This window comes from Saimiri boliviensis, chromosome 1 (assembly GCF_048565385.1).
Source record: "Saimiri boliviensis isolate mSaiBol1 chromosome 1, mSaiBol1.pri, whole genome shotgun sequence".
Lineage (NCBI taxonomy): Eukaryota > Metazoa > Chordata > Mammalia > Primates > Cebidae > Saimiri > Saimiri boliviensis.
The window spans coordinates 103,211,431-103,230,302 of record NC_133449.1 but is presented as its reverse complement, the minus strand read 5'-3'; the positions used below and the strand labels follow the sequence as shown (position 1 = coordinate 103,230,302).

The window sequence follows — 18,872 nt, the reverse complement described above, 5'->3', positions numbered from 1 at the left end:
CTCAATACTTTGATAATGACTTTAAATGGCATGAAAGCGCAGAAAAAGAATTAGGGAGACAGCAAGCAGGCAATAAGGACTTCTTGGAGCTGTTAAAATTCAATGAATGAATAATGGCATGTGAAGGAGGAGGGTATCCTTGGTGTGAGGAATAACTTGAATAATGGTTATCAAAGTGGGAATAAGCTTGTCTATGTAAAACGGTCAGAGGCTTGCCCACCTGGGAGTGGAGGTGCCCTGGGATTGGTAGGATGGGAGGTTCTGGGGGTGGAGTGGGGCCTGGTGAGGGACCACTGAAGAGCCAGGACAAGATCTGGATTGGGTCTGGTAGAAGGCAGTGGGGATCCATGACTGTTCCAGAGTTGCAACATTTCCTCTGTATTTTCTCTTAGGTTCTCCAGTTGCTACTGGAACGGGGACGCTTCTGCTGATCCTGTCTGATGTGAATGACAATGCCCCCATACCAGAACCTCGAAATTTATACTTCTGCAAGAGGAATCCAGAGCCTCAAGTCATCAATATCATTGATGCAGACCTTCCTCCCAATACATCTCCCTTCACAGCAGAACTAACACATGGGGCGAGTGCCAACTGGACCATTGAGTACAATGACCCAAGTGAGTACCTGAGCTTTATTTTGGCAACTGTGCTGTGACTGCCATGCTTTCCTTCCCCCAGATCCCCACCTCTCAATTTCTCTTCTCAACTTCCAGATGCCACCCCTTCCGTTGATACTTGTTTCCTTGTTCATTCTGTCTTTGAGGCCTTACTCCAAAGATCTCTTTCCTTTCCTGGTATCTAACTTTGTAGTATGCTACCCAGTAATATAAAACCCAAGCAGGGCTCCCTCTCCCAGCCTCTAACTACCCTCCAATCTCCTCTCCACTTGCAACCTCCAGGACTATCTTCTCTGCCACCTCCCGCTCCTGGGACCAAACAAGGCCATTTTTGTGGTTAGCTCCTTCTTGCCAACCAACCATGAGCTCCCAGATTGTCAGAACTATTCCACCAAGGTGGAGGCAACTGTCAACCACCTGGTCAATTTGCATCTGCGGGCCTCCTACATCAACCTCTCTCTGGGCTTCTATTTCCACTGTGATGATGTGGCTCTGGAAGGCATGGGCCACTTATTCCACAAATTGGCCAAGGAGAAACGCAAGGGTGCTGAGTACGTCTTGAAAATAAATGCAAAACCAGTGCGGTGGCCATGCTATCCTCCAGGACATCCAGAAGCCGTGTCAAGATAAATGGGGTAGGCTGGGTGCCGTGGCTCACGTATGTAATCCCAGTACTTTGGGAGGTCGACGTGGGTGGATCATGAGGTTGGGAGTTCGAGACCAGCCTGGCCAAGATGGTGAAACCCCTTTCTACTAAAAATATAAAAATTAGCCGGGTGTGGTGGTGTACGCCTGTAATCCCAGCTACTCAGGAGGCTGATACAGAAGAATCACTTGAACATGGGAGACGGAGGTTGCAGTGCACAGAGATTGTGCCATTACACTCCAGCCTGGGTTACAAAGTGAGACTCTGCCTTAAAAAAAAAAAAAAAAAAAAAAAGGCCGGGCGCGGTGGCTCAAGCTTGTAATCCCAGAACTTTGGGAGGCCGAGGCGGGTGGATCACGAGGTCGAGAGATCGAGACCATCCTGGTCAACATGATGAAACCCTGTCTCTACTAAAAATACAAAAAATTAGCTGGGCATGGTGGCGCGTGCCTGTAATCCCAGCTACTCAGGAGGCTGAGGCAGGAGAATTGCCTGAACCCAGGAGGCGGAGGTTGCGGTGAGCCGAGATCGCGCCATTGCACTCCAGCCTGGGTAACAAGAGCGAAACACCGTCTCAAAAAAAAAAAAAAGACGAATGGGGTAAAACCCTGGACACAATGGAAGTCACTCTGACCCTAAAGAAGAACCTGAACCAGGCCCTTTTGGATCTTCATGCCCTGGGTTTCAACCACGCAGACCTCCATCTCTGTGACTTCCTGGAGAGCCACTTCCTAGATGAAGAAGTGAAAACTCATCAAGAAGATAGGTGACCACATGACCAACCTCTGCAGGCTGGCCGGCCCCCAGGCCGGGCTGGGCGTGTACCTCTTTGAAAGGTTCACCCTAAGGCACAACCAGGAGCCTAATGAGCCCAGTAAATCTGAAGAGCCACTCTCTGCCTGAGCCTCTCCCTCTAGCCACTAGGCAGCTTTTTAACCTGCCCTAGAGCCCTCTCCCAAGCCTTAGACCAAATGGAAATAAAGCTTTTTACAGCCAGAAAAAAAAAGGAGATACCTAACTAAAACCCAAGCAGCTCTGCTCTCTTTGCTCGGCTTGCAAATGTCTTTAGTTCACTAACAATTTTATTCTGGAATGAGCTTTTTTTTTTCTCTATCTCTCTCTCCTGGTCTCATTATTTCTTTTTATTGCTTTCCCCAGCCCAAGAATCTCTCATTTTGAAGCCAAAGATACACTTAGAGGTGGGCGAGTACAAAATCCATCTCAAGCTCATGGATAACCAGAATAAAGACCAAGTGACCACCTTAGAGGTTCACGTGTGTGACTGTGAAGGGACCGCCAGCGTCTGTGAAAGGGCACCGTATGTTGGAGCAGGATTGCAAGTTCCTGCCATCCTGGGGATTCTTGGAGGAATTCTTGCATTGCTAAGTAAGTTCAGTTGGCAAGTGGCTCAGCCTTTGACTTAAAAAAAATGGAGGAGGTTTATTTCCTGAAAATGATTTTTGTTCTTATATTAGTTAGGGTATGGTTTAGCCAATATAGGAAAGGGACTTCCAAGTTATGGTGGCCTACATAGAATAGAAGTTTATCTCTTACCAAACGGTTCAGAGGTAAATGGTCTAAGATGGGAGGGAGGGCAACCCTGTGCCATGAAGTCAATAGGGAACACAGTTTTCTTCTATCTTGTTTATTTTCATCCTTCAAGTCAGTGCATCCCAAGCTTGAGTGCATGCAAATCACTTGGGCCTCTTGGTAAACTGGGAAATCTGATCCAGGAGGTCTGGTGTGGGGCCACAGATTCCGCATTTCTAACCAGCTCCCAGGGGGTGCTGATGTTGCAGTTCCTTAGACCGTAGGCAGAGTAGCAAGATCTTGGGGGCTGCCCCAGCATGGTCTAAGCTATCCAGCTCACCACCACCACCACCACCTCTACATTCCATCCTAGATGGGAGAAGGGGATGAGAGAGGAAGTGGAGGCCACACGACTGGAGGCAATGTCACCTCCACTTATTACCATTGGCCCAAACACAGCCACACCTAGCTGCAAGGGAGCCTGGAAGCTTCTACTTGCAATTGAAAATTGCCATGGAGTAGGGATGGAGTGTAGGGTGAGCAGTGAGTGAGTATCAATGACTAAAAGGATAAAGGAGAAAAAGGATGCTGAGGAAAATTGGCAGATTCTGCCATAGTCCTTAAACCTGTTTCCATTGGAGCCCACCTGGAGTGACCCCTCGGGGTGACACAGATGCTGTTATGGTCAAGGCAAATTATTTTATCATTCACACACAGAAAATACTGAATCTATTAAAGGAATAAATTAGTTATGAAAACAGATTATGTGCATCATATGACAAAGTATCCTTACACTACATCAGAACTCTGGTAGGGTTTTAAACATGTGAATGATAGAAGAGCAAGTGAATGGGCCGGGCATGGTGGCTTAAGCCTGTAATCCCAGCACTTTGGGAGGCCGAGGCGGGTGGATCACGAGGTCAAGAGGTCGAGACCATCCTGGTCAACATGGTGAAACCCCATCTCTACTAAAAATACAAAAAATTAGCTGGGCATGGTGGTGCGTGCCTGTAATCCCAGCTACTCAGGAGGCTGAGGCAGGAGAATTGCCTGAACCCAGGAGGCGGAGGTTGCGGTGAGCCAAGATTGTGCCATTGCACTCCAGCCTGGGTAACAAGCGAAATTCCATCTCAAAAAAAAAAAAAAAAAAAAGAAGAGCAAGTGAATGATTCTCAATGCAAGTGATAGCAAGTCACTTAGAAACCTTTGACCAGGTATGGTGGCTCACACTTTGGGAGGCCAAGGTGGGAGGATTGCTTAAAGCCAGGAGTTTGACACCAGCCTGGGCAACAAAGCAAGACCCTGTCTCTACAAGATAAAAATGAAAAATATATTTTTTTAATTAAAAAAAATTTTTAAAGAAATGTTTAAAGATCCTATATAATTAGTGACCATAAGGGGTGGTCCAGCTCATGAATGGCTTTGTAGTCACTGTAGTCAGAAAAGGCTGTTAATTGAGCCTCAAGGAAGGTTTTGTGGAAGGTGGAAGTGGTTAGGCCACAGGTGCTGGTAGAAGTCTAACAGGCAGATGGATATTCAGGAAGGTTCCTCTCCTAGTAAAGCACAGCAGAGGCTTGAGTAGACTCCTTGGAGGGCAGAGACCAGGCCAAGCTGATGGGAATGAAAAAAGATTTTTGGAGGGAGCAGTGGGACCAAATCAAGGGCTTTCAATTTAGGTTGGGCATGGGTGCCATTGATCTTGCTGCTGCTGATTCAATGGACTCTGGGAAAGGGTGCCTTTCAATGTTCCGGAAATGTTTGCTGGGCATCCCATTTACTTCTGCCCCTTCCTGCTGGTGTCCTTCTGCCCCTTCCTGCTGGTGTCCTCCTGCCCCTTCCTGCTGGTGTCCTCCCAAAGTTGAAGAGAAGGATAGTGCTGTTGAGAATCGAGCAAGCTTTCTGGACTTTTGTTCTGCCAGGCTTTACATGGATATATTGTGCCATCAGATTAGGTTAATACATCATTGTCTTACACACGGTAACATAAGCCCTGCCAGCCCACTTCATAATCAAATTACATTTGAGTGGCCTGGTCTGCTTTTGGGATGGTGATTACTGAGTAGTATATTCATTCTAAGGGAATTTTTTTTTTTTGGTGGGGGGGCAAGGTCTCGCCCTGTGGCCCAGGCTGTAGTGCAATGGAGTAATCTCAGCTCACTGCAGCCTTGACTTCCAGGGCTCAGGCGATCCTTCCACCTCAGCCTCCGGGTGGCTGGGACCACAGGCATGAGCCATGACACCCAGCTAATTTTTTGTATTTTTTGTAGAAACAGGGTTTCCTCATGTTGCCTGGACTGGTCTCAAACTTGTGGGATCTACCAATCCTCCTGCCTTGGCTTCCCAAAGTGTTGGGATGACAGGCATGAGGCACTGTGCCCAGCAAGGGAATCTTAAAGATTGTAGTTATACTTAAAATACATTTTTTTAGCCGGGCGCGGTGGCTCAAGCCTGTAATCCCAGCACTTTGGGAGGCTGAGGTGGGTGGATCACGAGGTCAAGAGATCGAGACCATCCTGGTCAACATGGTGAAACCCCATCTCTACTAAAAATACAAAAAAATTAGCTGGGCATGGTGGCATGTGCCTGTAATCCCAGCTACTCAGGAGGCTGAGGCAGGAGAATTGCCTGAACCCAGGAGGCAGAGGTTGTAGTGAGCTGAGATTGTGTCACTGCACTCCAGCCCAGGTGATAAAGCAAGAAAATACTTCATAGGGTACATATATGGGTACTTGGGCACACATGCCCATAGAGAGAAAACACATGGAATCTTTTTTTTTTTCATTCACAATGAATACTATAATATTTTTTTAAAGTTAAGTGGTTTCTTTCTGACTGCTTTAGAGAATTTTTTTTTTTTTTTTTTTGACACGGGGTTTCACCATGTTGGTCAGGCTGGTCTTGATCTCTGGACCTTGTGATCTGCCTGCCTCGGCCTCCCAAGGTACTTGGATTACAGGTGTGAGCCACCACGCCTGGCCAGAAATTTTTTTTAAGTTAAATGTTAATTATATATATCGTAGAAATAATCGCAAGATCAAATGTAATCTTTGTCTTAAGCCTTGGGAGTTAAATAGACTTTAAAGCTTACTTACATGATTCTATCTTAAGAGAAAATAAGAACATACCAGGCAATTTTATAGTCTCCATCCCTCTCTTCATAGCTGGTTATGTATCAGTCACATTTGGGCTGACCTAGGAGCCCTGCTCACAAACCTTCAATGACTCCATCTCAGAATCAAAGCCAAAGTCCTTGCAGTGGTCCATATGCCCCTCCCACCCTGCTTGTCCCTCTGAGCTCTTCTCGATGTTTCTTCCCATCACTCACCGTGCTACAGCCATGCTGGCCTCCTCACCTTCCCTCCTTCACACCAAACATGCTCCTGTCTCAGGACCTTTGCCCTTACTGTTTCCTCTGCCTGGAACACGTTGCCCCCAGATTTGGGAAAATAACAGAGTTTAAGACCTATCTGAAAATTAAAGACCATGCTTGAATTCACATATCACTGTCTACTATCTTGCACTGTGCACACCAACTTCAGGGATGTGAATGTCACGTGGATTGACATTTTCAAGTGTATTGAAGGTAGCCGGTGGCTGTCTAACTGCCCCCTGTCTGGTATGAGGGGTGCTCTGTGATAGCTGCTGCTTCTGGCCTTCTTTATCTTTGGCTCTCAACACTCTCGATCTCTCTCCCCCACAACCCCCCACCATAGTCCTGATTCTGCTGCTCTTGCTGTTTCTTCGGAGGAGAACCGTGGTCAAAGAGCCCTTACTGCCCCCGGAGGATGACACCCGGGACAATGTTTATTACTATGATGAAGAAGGAGGCGGAGAAGAGGATCAGGTAGGTTTCTAAAACCATGGTAGCTCAGAGGTGGTGTCTTTATTTGGAAGAAGCAATTTCTTTATTTGGATAGAGAGAGGTAGGCCTTTGAAACAACTCTGTATCACTTTGTATATTATCTTTTTAAGGCCAAGAAAGTAGACCATCATCATCATCACATCATCACCAACACAGCTAATATTTATCAATCCCATACTGTTCTGCACCCCAACAAATGAACTGAGGCACAGAGCACTTCAGTAATTTGTCTAAGGTTACACAGCTAGGAAGCGACAGAGCCAAATGGTCTGTCTCAGAGCCTGCACTCCTCATTGCCATTCTCCAGACATGAACTTCAGCCAGATTATCTTTGATACAGAACAACTGGTCTGCTTTGTTTCTCTTGAGTTTTTAGTTAGACCAAAACTGCTTTTCATCAATATTATATCTTTTTTTTTTTTTTTTTGAGATGAAGTCTCGCTCTGTTGCCCAGGCTGAAGTGCAATTGTGTGGTTTCAGCTTACTGCAACCTCCGCCTCCTGAGTAGCTGGGATTACAGGCACCGGCCAAAACATCCAGCTAATTTTTGTATTTTTTAGTGGAGTTGGGGTTTCACCATGTTGGCCAGGGTGGTCTCAAACTCCTGACCTTGTGATCTGCCCACCTTAGCCCCAAAAAGTGCTGGGATCACAGGCATGAGCCACCGTACTTGGCCGTCAATGTTTAGTCCTTCTGTACTTCCTGATTTGGGAGATGATCTTAACATCTTACCCTAGAGTTGTCCAGGGAACTGTTCAGTGTCTTGGAGAATCTACTTTCCGTGGGGGTTTGTCACGGAGTCCTGCTTTTGACTCAGGCCATAGAGTGAGGCACAATTTACTGAGCTCCATACATCATAGGGAGGAGGGTATACAGAGAAAAATATTGTTCCAGATTTCATGGACTTGTAAGTCTAGTTGGGATACCAGATATATCATATCAGTGAGCAATAGAGCAACCAATACCAGAATCTCAGCAGCACACAACATACATGTCTTTCTCATGCATTGTGGGGTAGCTGTGGCAACTGCTGGTCTCATCTAAGCTCACGAGAATCTGTAGGATGGCTGGGGCTCAGCAGATTTAGGCAGCGTCTAGCTGAGTGGCTCTAAACTGCTAACTATATCCAGATCTGTTCCATGCAAGTCTCGTCTTTGTACCAGCAAGCTGTTGCCTTTTAGACCTTTGCCTGTGTTGTGTGTGGATTGTCCCATTGGCTAAGCAAGTCACACGACAAAGCCCAAAATCAGTGGAGGTATACTCTTCTCCAAGGCTAGGGTTGGGAGGGAGTGCATATTTGCCAAATAATGATCTCATCGTCATGTCCTATGAAAATTAGTAAGGCACACAAACTATATCTAGATCCACACATGCTAAGCATATTTCTTTCACCTATATTTTTTTCCAGTGCTATTTGGGAAACTTTTAGCTTAAAAACTGTCCTTTTGCATTAAACTGGTAAAGATCATACAGTTGGCAGTGAAGACATCATCCAATATTGTAATCTGTAAACCAGACTTAGCCCTGTGCATATGACTGTTTCTTTCTTACTCTTCATTGTACTCCTTTTTCTCCAAAGGACTTTGACTTGAGCCAGTTGCACAGGGGCCTGGACGCTCGACCTGAAGTGACTCGTAACGATGTCGCGCCAACCCTCATGAGCGTTCCCCGGTACCTTCCCCGCCCTGCCAATCCCGATGAAATTGGAAATTTTATTGATGAAGTAAGTAATTCATGTGAAAAATCAAAGCATGGCTCATCTTTAAGCTCAAAAGGGAGGAGCTGTGTCAAAAATGAGAAAAAGAGTCTTTAGATTCTTTACTAAGTTTTCAGCTTCCCTGAGCCCTGCTTTCCTTAATCTGTCTCTCACCTGAATTTCTGATGTAATAGTGTTTCAAATTGCAAGGTCCGTGTGGCAAAACCAAGAATTGCCTGAAAAGATTTAGTAGATCTAGAAATTAGGCTAGGGACATTCTAAGTAAATTTCATTTTAGTTTCCCGAATGGAATTTACCTCCCTTGCCTCCCACTGCTGGTTGGGATATAATGATAAATGTGTATCACAAGTCTACCTGCGGATTAGAAAAATAGAATCTGTATTTTATATGTCAGAAATGCATTCAGCTCTAAATACAAGAAGCTGAAACAGATGGGAGTAGATTTACCTTGTACAAATAGTAAACTGGGGTGAGCAGTCTAGGCTAGTGGATCAGGCTGTTCCATGTTTCTGCTTCGTCATTTTAGCATGTAGACCCTAGTTCTCAGGCTTGTTGCCTCATGATCACAGATAGCTGTCACACTTCCAGACCTTAGGTCTGTATTCCAGCAAGAAACAGTATGAAGAGCAAAGCAGAGGGCAAAAGCCTGTCTTCTAGCAAACCATCTTCTTACACAACAAGGGAGTTATCCAACCAGTTATTGGCCAGAACTATCAGAAGGCTGTGCCTACTTGCAAGGGAAAATAATAAGGCATTAAATGAATTAGCTTAGGGTAAGATGAGAAAGAACCCAGTAAAGAAATAGTTTGGTAGGGTCTGTAGGGTCTGTTTCCTTAAGCTATGTTCTCTAATAACTTGCCTGGTTACTGGAATGGTTTTGGGGCTTGTCTGATGGTCCAGTGGCCCTTGGTGAGTCTCTCTGGTAAAGTCTGTGTTTGCTTTAGCTTCCTGTAGGAGTTGTCAATGAGGATTATGAGGCACTGCAGTGTTAGAAGTGACCAAGCCACATTCATTTTAGCCACTGGAGAAAACAGTAATCAGTTTAACCACCTCTTGTATTTATTTATTTATTTATTTTTATTTTCATTTTTTTGAGACAATTTTACTTTGTTGCCCAGGATGGAGTGCAGTGGTGTGATCTTGGCTCACTGCAACCTCCGACTCCCAGATTCAAGCAATTCTCCTGCCTCAGCCTCCCAAGAAGCTGGGATTACAGGCACGCCCAATTAATTTTTGTATTTTTAGTACAGACAGGATTTCATCATGTTAGCCAGGCTGATCTCAAACTCCCGACCTCAGGTGATCTGCCTGCTTCGGCCTTCCAAAGTGCTGGGATTATGGGTGTGAGCCACTGTACCTGGCTACCGACCCATTTTAGATACATCTGGATTCGGGCCTTTCCTCCATTCACATTCATTTGCAAGTCATCACTTGTATTTGTAGTTTTTATTTAAATTATAAAAATAGTATCCTTAGCAAACTAACGCGGGAACAGAAAACCAAATACCACATGTTCTCACTTAAATGTGGGAGCTGAATGACAAGAACTCATGGATACAAAGAAGGGAACAACTGACACTGGGATCTACTTGAGGGAGGGGTGTGGGAGGAGGTGTTTAGTGTACAGGTTATTTCATCGTAGTTATGTTTTACAGAAAATATTGGGTACTGGGCTTAATACCTGGTTGATAAAATAATCTGTACACCAAACTCCCACAGCGAGTTTACCATTTGCTACCTGTATAACAAGGTTTCACATGTAACACTCAACCTCAGAATTTTTTTTTAAGTGTGCTTGCTATTTTAAAAATATAAATTATGGTATGGGAGTGTACACCTGTTATCCCAGCTACTTGGGAGGCTGAGGCAGGAGAACTGCTTGAACCCAGGAGGTGGAGCTTGCAGTGAGCCTAGATCGTGCCATTGTACTCCAGCCTGGGTGACAGAGCAAGAATCTGAGACCTCTGTCTCAAAATAAATATATTTTATTTATTTCATAAAATGAAAATATATAAAGAAAAAAAAAGGCTAGGCACGGTGACTCACGCCTGTAATCCCAGCACTTTGGGAGGCCAAGGCGGGTGGATTGCCTGAGGTCAGGAATTCAAGACAAGCCTGGCCAACATGGTGAAACCCCATCTCTACTAAAAATACAAAAATTAGCTGGGCATGGTGACGCACACCTGTAGTCCCAGCAACACAGGAGGCTGAGGCAGGAGAATCACTTAAACCTGGGAGGCGGAGGTTTCAGTGAGCCGAGATCACACCATTGCACTCCAGCCTGAGCCACAAGAGTGAAACTTCATCTCTTCCTTAGTTCCCATACCCTCACTCCCCAGATTTAACTGTTAAGTGTTTGGCATTCATCCCTCCAGCCCTTTCTGGGCTGAAATGCAGCCTGCATGTACCAATATGACTATCTCCAAAGTTTCCAGCTCTGCCCATCCCAGCTGGTGGTGTGGAAGCCCCACCCTTATTTGTGGGGACTCCATGCTGACTGATTGGTGCTTGTATCTCTCCTGCCTACATATAACTTATCATTTCACTTTCTCTTTCCATCAACAACATATCCTGTGCGTCTTGCCGTGCCAGCATGTATAAATGTACTTTGTCGGTGTTCACTGCTCTGTGGTGTGCCACAGTCTGGGTATATTGTCATACCCTACATGGTGCTAGACTTTTTGTCCCAGATGACAGGTGTGCCCTTCCTTTCACTAAAAGATCCTGTTGTCCCCTTTCTGATTTAGAATCTGAAGGCGGCTGATAGTGACCCCACGGCCCCACCTTATGATTCTCTGCTCGTGTTTGACTATGAAGGAAGTGGTTCCGAAGCTGCTAGTCTGAGCTCCCTGAACTCCTCGGAGTCAGACAAAGACCAGGACTATGACTACTTGAACGAATGGGGCAATCGCTTCAAGAAGCTGGCAGACATGTACGGAGGCGGCGAGGATGACTAGGGGACTCGAGAGAGACGGGCCCTAGACCCGTGCGCTGGGAAATGCAGAAATCATGTTGCTGGTGGTTTTTCAGTGCCCTTCTCTTGAGATGAGTTTCTGGGAGAAAAAAAGACTGGTCAGTGATGCAGTTAGTATAGTTAGAATTTCCACTTTATAGCTCTCATCGGTGTGTCTTAGGAAAGTTTTGACTTACTCCTAGAAGCTTTTTTTCCCCCCATCTCTCTTTACATGGTGGTGATGTCCAAAAGATACCCAAATTTTAATATTCCAGAAGAACAACTTTAGTGTCAGAAGGTTCACCTAGCACCTTGCAGATTTTCTTAAGGAATTTTGTCTCACTTTTGAAAAGAAGGGGAGAAGTCAGCTATTCTAGTTCTGTGGTTTTGTGTATATAATTCTTTTTTTTAATTTGTGTGCTTCCGCTCATTGCTACAAAGTCCCCCTGCCTTTTTTTTTTTTTTTTTAAACAGGGTCTCCTTCTATCAACCGGGTTGGAGTACAGTGGTGCAATCACAGCTCACTGCAGACTTGACCTCCCAGGTTCAAGTAATCCTCCCAACTCAGTCTCCCAAGCATCTGGGACCACAGGCATGCACCACTATGCATGACTAATTTTTTTAATATTTGAGATGGGGTCTCCCTATGTTACTCAGGCTGGTCTTAAATTCCTGGCTCAAGTGATCCTCCCATGGTGGCCCCCCAGAGTATTGGGATTAGAGGCATGAGCCATTGCACCTGCCCAGCTCCCAAATCCCTGCCATTTTTGTTTTTTTGAGATAGAGTCTCGCTGTGTCACCCAGGTTGGAGTACAGTGGCATGATCTCAGCTCACTGCAATTTCTGCCCCCTGGATTCAAGCGATTCTCCTGCCTCAGCCTCCTGAGTAGCTGGGATTACAGATATGCACCACCACACCCAGCTAATTTTAGTGTTTTTAGTAGAAACAGGGTTTCAGCATGTTAGTCAGGCTGGTCTCAAACTCCTGACATTGTGATCTGCCCACCTTGGCCTCCCAAAGTGATGAGATTACACGTTTAAGCCACTGCACCTGGCCCTCCCTGATGTGTTTTTTTTTTTTTTTGAGACGGAGTTTTGCTCTTGTTACCCAGGCTGGAGTGCAATGGCATGATCTTGGCTCACCGCAACCTCCGCCTCCTGGGTTCAGGCAATTCTCCTGCCTCAGCCTCCTGAGTAGCTGGGATTACAGGCATGCGCCACCACGCCCAGCTAATTTTTTGTATTTTTTTTTTAGTAGAGATGGGGTTTCACCATGTTAACCAGGATGGTCTCGATCTCTTGACTTCGTGATCCACCCGCCTTGGCCTCCCAAAGTGCTGGGATTACAGGCTTGAGCCACCGCGCCCGGCATCCTGATGTTTTTTAAGAGACGGAGTTTCGCTCTGTCACCAAGGCCTGGGATGCAGTAATGTGATCATAGCTCACTGTAACCTCAAACTCTGGTGCTCAATCAATTCTCCCACCAGCCTCCTCTTTATTTGTTGTACAGATGGGGTTTTGCCATGTTGTCCACGCTGGTCTTGAACTCCTGGCCTCAAGCAATCCTCCCACCTTGGCCTCCCAAAGTGCTGGGATTGCAGGCTTGAGCTGCTGTGCCCAGCCTCCATGTTTTAGTATCTACTCTCACTCCTGAATTCAGTTGCTTTGCCCAAGATAGGAGTTCTGCAATGCAGAAATTACTGGGCCCTTTTAGGATAAGAAGCTTGTGTCTTCATCTGGCCACATCTTGACTGGGTATTGTCTACTCAAGATCTTTGATGACTTCCCTCTTTCATCTCCTGAGTACGTTACTTGCAATGGGCATCTATCCAGTGACTTGTTCTGATGTGTTCATCAATGTTTATTTAGCACTGAAACAAGAGTAATATACTCCCAGACTTAGAATAGTGCCTGAAGTGCAGTAGCCAAAGACAGAGTGAAACTATGAAAAGTGGGCATGGAGATGGCAGGAAAGCTTGTCATTGAGCCTGTCAATTTAATAAACTGATGCTGAGGATGACTGAGGTAGGTCTACTTCATTTCTGAAAATTCTGGAGGGAATGGAGGAATCTCAACAGGTGTTTCTGACATAGGATCCGTGCTTTGTACTCAAAGCCCAGAATCCCCAAGTGCCTGCTTTTGATGATGTCTACAGAAAATGCTGGCTGATTGAACACATTTGCTCAATTCCAAATGTGCATAGAAAACTGGGAATATCTAAAATTCCAATTGTTTTTCTTAGGAGCAAGAAGAAAATGTGGCCCTAAAGGGGATTAATCGAGGGATGGGGGATGGGGGTAAAGATCTTGAATTGGATCTTTTTTTAATTTAAATGTGAGTTTCCACTTTTGACAATCAAAGGAAAGACTTGTTGAAACAGCTTTACTGTTTCTCAAGTGTTCTGGAGAAAAAAATCAACCCTGCAATCACTTTTTGGAATTGTCTTAATTTTTCTGCAGTTCAAGCTGTATCGTTATAGTTGTATGTAGAGAATGTCACTGTAGTCTTGAGTTTGTATGTGTGTGGGTACTGATATTTTCTTTGGGGGTGGAAAAGGAAAATGCTGAAAATTATTCTCAAAGATGAATTTTTATAAATTTTATTAAAGAATTTTGTTAAACCATTGTTGAACTTGTTTGATTCCACCACATTTCCAGGCAAGAGAAAAGATGGATGGAGATAACCTCAGTCAAACATGGAGAAATGCCAGGCGCGGTGGCTCATGCCTTTGATCTCAGCATTTTGGAAGGCCGAGGCAGGTAGATCACTTGAGCTCAGGAGTTGGATAGCAGCCTGGGCAATGTGGTGAAACACCATCTCTACAAAAACACAAAAATTAGCTGGGTGTGGTGGCATGAACCTGTAGTCCCAGCTACTTGGCAGGCTGAGGCATGAGAATCACTTGAACCTGGGATGTGGAGGTTGCAGTGAACCAAGAGCATGCCACTGCGCTCCGGCCTGGGCAACAGAGTGAGACTCGGTCTCAAAACAACAACAACAACAACAACAACAACAACAACAACAACAACAACAACAAAAATGGAGAAAGAAGCTTCATGCTGAAATAACTTCTCCAGAAGTTTCTATCATTATACTGGGGGCAACATAGGAGAAACTACATTCACATGGTAACCTAAATAAATAGGAGAAACTAAATTCACATAGGTTTGAACAGTATCCATCCACGTGACATGTTGAAACCAACAAAATTCCCATGTCCACTGGAGACTGTGGGCCCAGTTGAAGGACAGGACAGAGCCAAGTTTCAAACAACATTCTCAGAGTCAGCAAGTGAGTACAGGCCAGTGGTTCTCTGAATGTGGCCCCTCCCCCATGGGACATTTGGCAATTTCTGGAGTACCTGGGGAGCTGTTGTCATGTCAAGACCGGGCATGCTGCTAAACATCCCTGCACAGCACAGTTCCCCCAAACAAAGAATGATCCAGCCCAAATGTCAGCCACTGTTAAGAAACACTGGTGTAGGCCTAAAATTTTTCTCTGTTGAAAAGGGTATGACTTTTCTCTGGGTAATTTTTTAGTGTGGTAAAATACCACATACAATTTACCATTTTAGCCCTTTTTTTTGTTTCTTTTTTGAGACAGGGTCTCACTCTGTCACCCAGGCTGGGATGTAGTGGCACAATCACGGCTCACTGCAGCCTCAATCTCCCAGGCACAAACAGTCCTCCTGTCTTAGCCTCCCTAGTAGCTGGGACTACAGGTGTGCACGATTACACCCAACTAATTAAAAATTTTTTTTTGTAGAGACAGGGATCTCGCTATGATGCCAAGGCTGGTCTTGAACTCCTGGACTCAAGTGATCTGTCCTCCTTGGCCTCCCAAAGTACTGGGATTACAGAAGTGAGCCACCACTTTGGCCTCATTTTAGCCATTTTTAAGTATATAGTTCAATGACATTCAGTATATTCACATTGTGTTGCAAATGTCACCACTATCCATCTTCAGAACTTTTTCATCATCCCAGACAAACTATGTACCCAGTTATTTTAACTGATTTTAAGTGTACAATTCAGTGGTATTAAATACATTCAAAATGTAAAACCATCAGCTCTGGTTTTAGAGCTTTTTCATCATTCCAAATAAATGTTGTATCTAGTGGGCAGTAACTTTCCATTCCTACCTGCCCCCAACCCCTCATCTCATTTATATTCTCTTCACATAAGTAAGCCCCTTTAATCATCCTTTTGAATCTGGCTTTTTTTTTTTTTTTTTTTTGAGACAGAGTTTCGCTCTTGTTACCCAGGCTGGAGTGCAATGGCGCAATCTCGGCTCACCGCAACCTCCGCCTCCTGGGTTCAGGCAATTCTCCTGCCTCAGCCTCCTGAGTAGCTGGGATTACAGGCACATGCCACCATGCCCAGCTAATTTTTTGTATTTTTAGTAGAGACGGGGTTTCACCAGGTTGACCAGGATGGTCTCGATCTCCTGACCTCGTGATCCACCTGCCTCGGCGTCCCAAAGTGCTAGGATTACAGGCATGAGCCATCGAGCCCGGCCCTTTTTTTTTTTTTTTTTTTTTTTTTGAGACAGAGTCTCACATTGTCATCCAGGCTGTAGTGAAGGGGCATGATCTTGGCTCACTGCAATCTCCGCCTCCTGGGTTCAAGCAATTCTTCTGCCTTAGCCTCCCGATAGGGGAGACTACAGGCGTGCACTACCACGCCCAACTAATTTTTTTTTTTTTGTATTTTTAGTGGACATGGGATTTTATCATGTTGGCCAGGATGGTATTGATCTCCCTAACTTGTGATCTTTCTGCCTTGCCTTCCAAAGTGCTGTGCTGGGATTATAGGCGTGAGCCACCGTGTCCAGCTTTTTTTTTCTTTTTTCTTTTTTTTTTTTTTTTGACTGAGTTTCGCTCTTGTTACCCAGGCTGGAGTGCAATGGCGCCATCTCGGCTCACCGCAACCTCCGCCTCCTGGGTTCAGGCAATTCTCCTGCCTCAGCCTCCTGAGTAGCTGGGATTACAGGCACACGCCACCACGCCCAACTGATTTTTTGTATTTTTTTTTTTTAGTAGAGACGGGGTTTCACCATGTTGACCAGGATGGTCTCGATCTCTTGACCTCGTGATCCACCCGCCTCGGCCTCCCAAAGTGCTGGGATTACAGGCGTGAGCCACCGTGCCTGGCCTTCTTTTTTTTTTAAAAGACAAGGTCCTGCTCTGTTCCACAGGCTAAAGTGCAGTGGTGCAATCTCGGCTCACTGCAACCTCCCAGGTTCAAGCAATTCTCCCGCCTCAGTCTCCTGAGTAGCTGGGATTACAGGTGTGTACCACTATGCCTGGGTAAATTTTGTGTTTTTAGTACAGTTTCACCGTGTTGGCCAGGCTGGTGTCAAACTCATGACCTCAAGTGATCCACACACGTTGGCCTCCCAAATTGCTCGGATTGCAGGCATGAGCCACTGCACCTGGCCGGCAGTGAAAATTAAAAAGATATTTTGGGGAAAATTGGGGGCTTTGATATGTATTACTCGTTCCCAAATGAATGTTTAATTTTCTTGGGTATAATATTGGTAATCTGGTTCTCTCAAAGAATTCTTTATTAGAAACAGAGTTTCATCATGTTACGAAACCAGGTGCCAGGTCTCGAACTCCTGGGCTCAAACACTCCACCCACCTTGGCCTCCCACAGTCCTGGGATTACAGGCATGAGCCACATCGCCCAGCCCCAACTTTTAATTTTCAGTCTCTTGTTAATTAAGAAGAAAACGCCTTCCCAGTTATTATCAGAAACTATTAGGCCGGGCGCAGTGAATCACTTAAGGTCAGGAGACCGAGGCAGGTGGATCACTTAAGATCAGGAGTTGGAGACCAGCCTGGACAACATGGTGAAACCCTGACTCTACTAAAAATACAAAAATTAGCTGGGCATGGTATGTGTGCCTGTAATCTGAGTTACTCAAGAGGCTGAGGCAAGAGAACTGCTTGAAGCTGGGAGGTGGAGTTTGCAGTGAGCCAACATCGCTCCAGCCTGGGCAACAAGAGCGAGACTCCATCTCAAAAAAAATAAAAACTATTAGCTTACCGTCTTTATTACCCAGCAAACTACAGAAAGGATAGAGTGCAACATGAGCAGTATGGAGTCTTATGCAATTCACGAGGACCACTGAGTCCTTACATGAATCTGGTGGCTAATATTTTTATTATGTTGTGACAATGACTCCTGACTGTTATCTCTTATACCTCATTTTCTTTATCCATTCATCTGTTGATGAGTACTTAGGTTAATTCCATAGCTTAGCTGTTGTGAATAGTGCTGCAGTGCTCATGGAAGTGCAGACATCTCCATGACACACTGATATCAAACCTTTTGGGTAAATACCCAGAAATGGAATTGCTGGATCCCTTTATCCATTTTTGAATTGGGTTGTTTAATGTTGAGTTTTTAAAATATCTATTCTGGAAATTAGTCACTTATCAGATACATAATTTCTTCACATCCTCCCCAGCACGTGTTCAATTTTTTTCTATGTATTTTATAATCTTGTAAAATTTATGTATTTTGAGATGGAGTCTTGCTCTGTCACCTAGTCCGGAGTGCAGTGGTATGATCTAGGCTCACTGCAACCTCCGCCTTCCAGGTTAGAGCTTTTCTCCTTCCTCAGCCTCCCAAGTAGCTGGGATTAAAGGTATACACCACTCCCAGCTAATTTTTTTGAATTTTTGTAGAGATGGGTTTTCACCCTGTTGGCCAGGCTAGTCTTGAACTCCTGACCTCAAGTAATCCTACTGCCCCAGCCTCCCAAAGTGCTGGAATTACAGGCGTGAGCCACTGCGTCTGGCCTTGTTTTGCTTTTTATAGTAGCCATCCTGAGACTCGTGAAGTGGTGTCTCATTGTGGTATTGATGTGCATTTTCCTATCGATGTTGAACACCTTATCATAGGCCTATTGGCCATTTGTATATCTTCTTTGGAGAAATGTACATGCAAATCCTTTCTCCATTTTTAAATTTATGGGCTACAAAATGATGTTATGATTTATGAATACAATGTGAAATAATTTTAAAAAGTGTTGGGGAGAATGTGAAGAAACTGGAACAGGGTTTCTGTTTCAAAAAAATGAAAAAGTTCTGGAGATGTATAGTGGTGAGGTTTGCACAAAAGTGTGAATGTACTTAATGCCGCTGAACTGTGCACTTAGAAATTCTAAACTTTACCTATAATTTAATGCAAATGGTAAAAGTCCAGAAAAAATAGAATGGGGACAAAGAAAGATAAATGGTCTTATATAGAATAAAAATTAAATTGTTTACAGGGCACCTACTGTGTGTGAGGATCCGTACCAGCAAGGAAATTTTTTTTTTTTTTTTGAATAGGGTCTCCTCTGTCACCCAAACTGGAGTGAAGTGGCATGAACATGGCTCACTGCAGCCTCAACCTCACAGGCTCAAGCAATCCTCCCACTAAATCTCCAGAGAAGCTGGGACAATAGGCATATAGGCACAGGCCCAGCTAATTTTTATATTTTTTACAGAGATGGGGTTTCACCTTGTTGCCCAGGCTGAATTTTTTTTTTTTTTT

General features: G+C 44.8%; 1 protein-coding gene across 1 annotated transcript in view; it reads left to right on the top strand.

Moving 5' to 3' along the window:
• CDH1 (cadherin 1) overlaps window positions 1-13,950 on the top strand; it is a 94,596-nt gene extending 80,646 nt beyond the window's left edge. Inside the window, exons 12-16 of the mRNA XM_074401530.1 lie at window positions 393-617; window positions 2,422-2,649; window positions 6,507-6,637; window positions 8,235-8,378; window positions 11,120-13,950. Coding sequence (XP_074257631.1) covers window positions 393-617; window positions 2,422-2,649; window positions 6,507-6,637; window positions 8,235-8,378; window positions 11,120-11,329 — 938 coding nt within the window. The 3' untranslated portion in view covers window positions 11,330-13,950. The remainder of the gene's footprint in view (window positions 1-392; window positions 618-2,421; window positions 2,650-6,506; window positions 6,638-8,234; window positions 8,379-11,119) is intronic.
• Window positions 13,951-18,872: the final 4,922 nt, after the last annotated feature.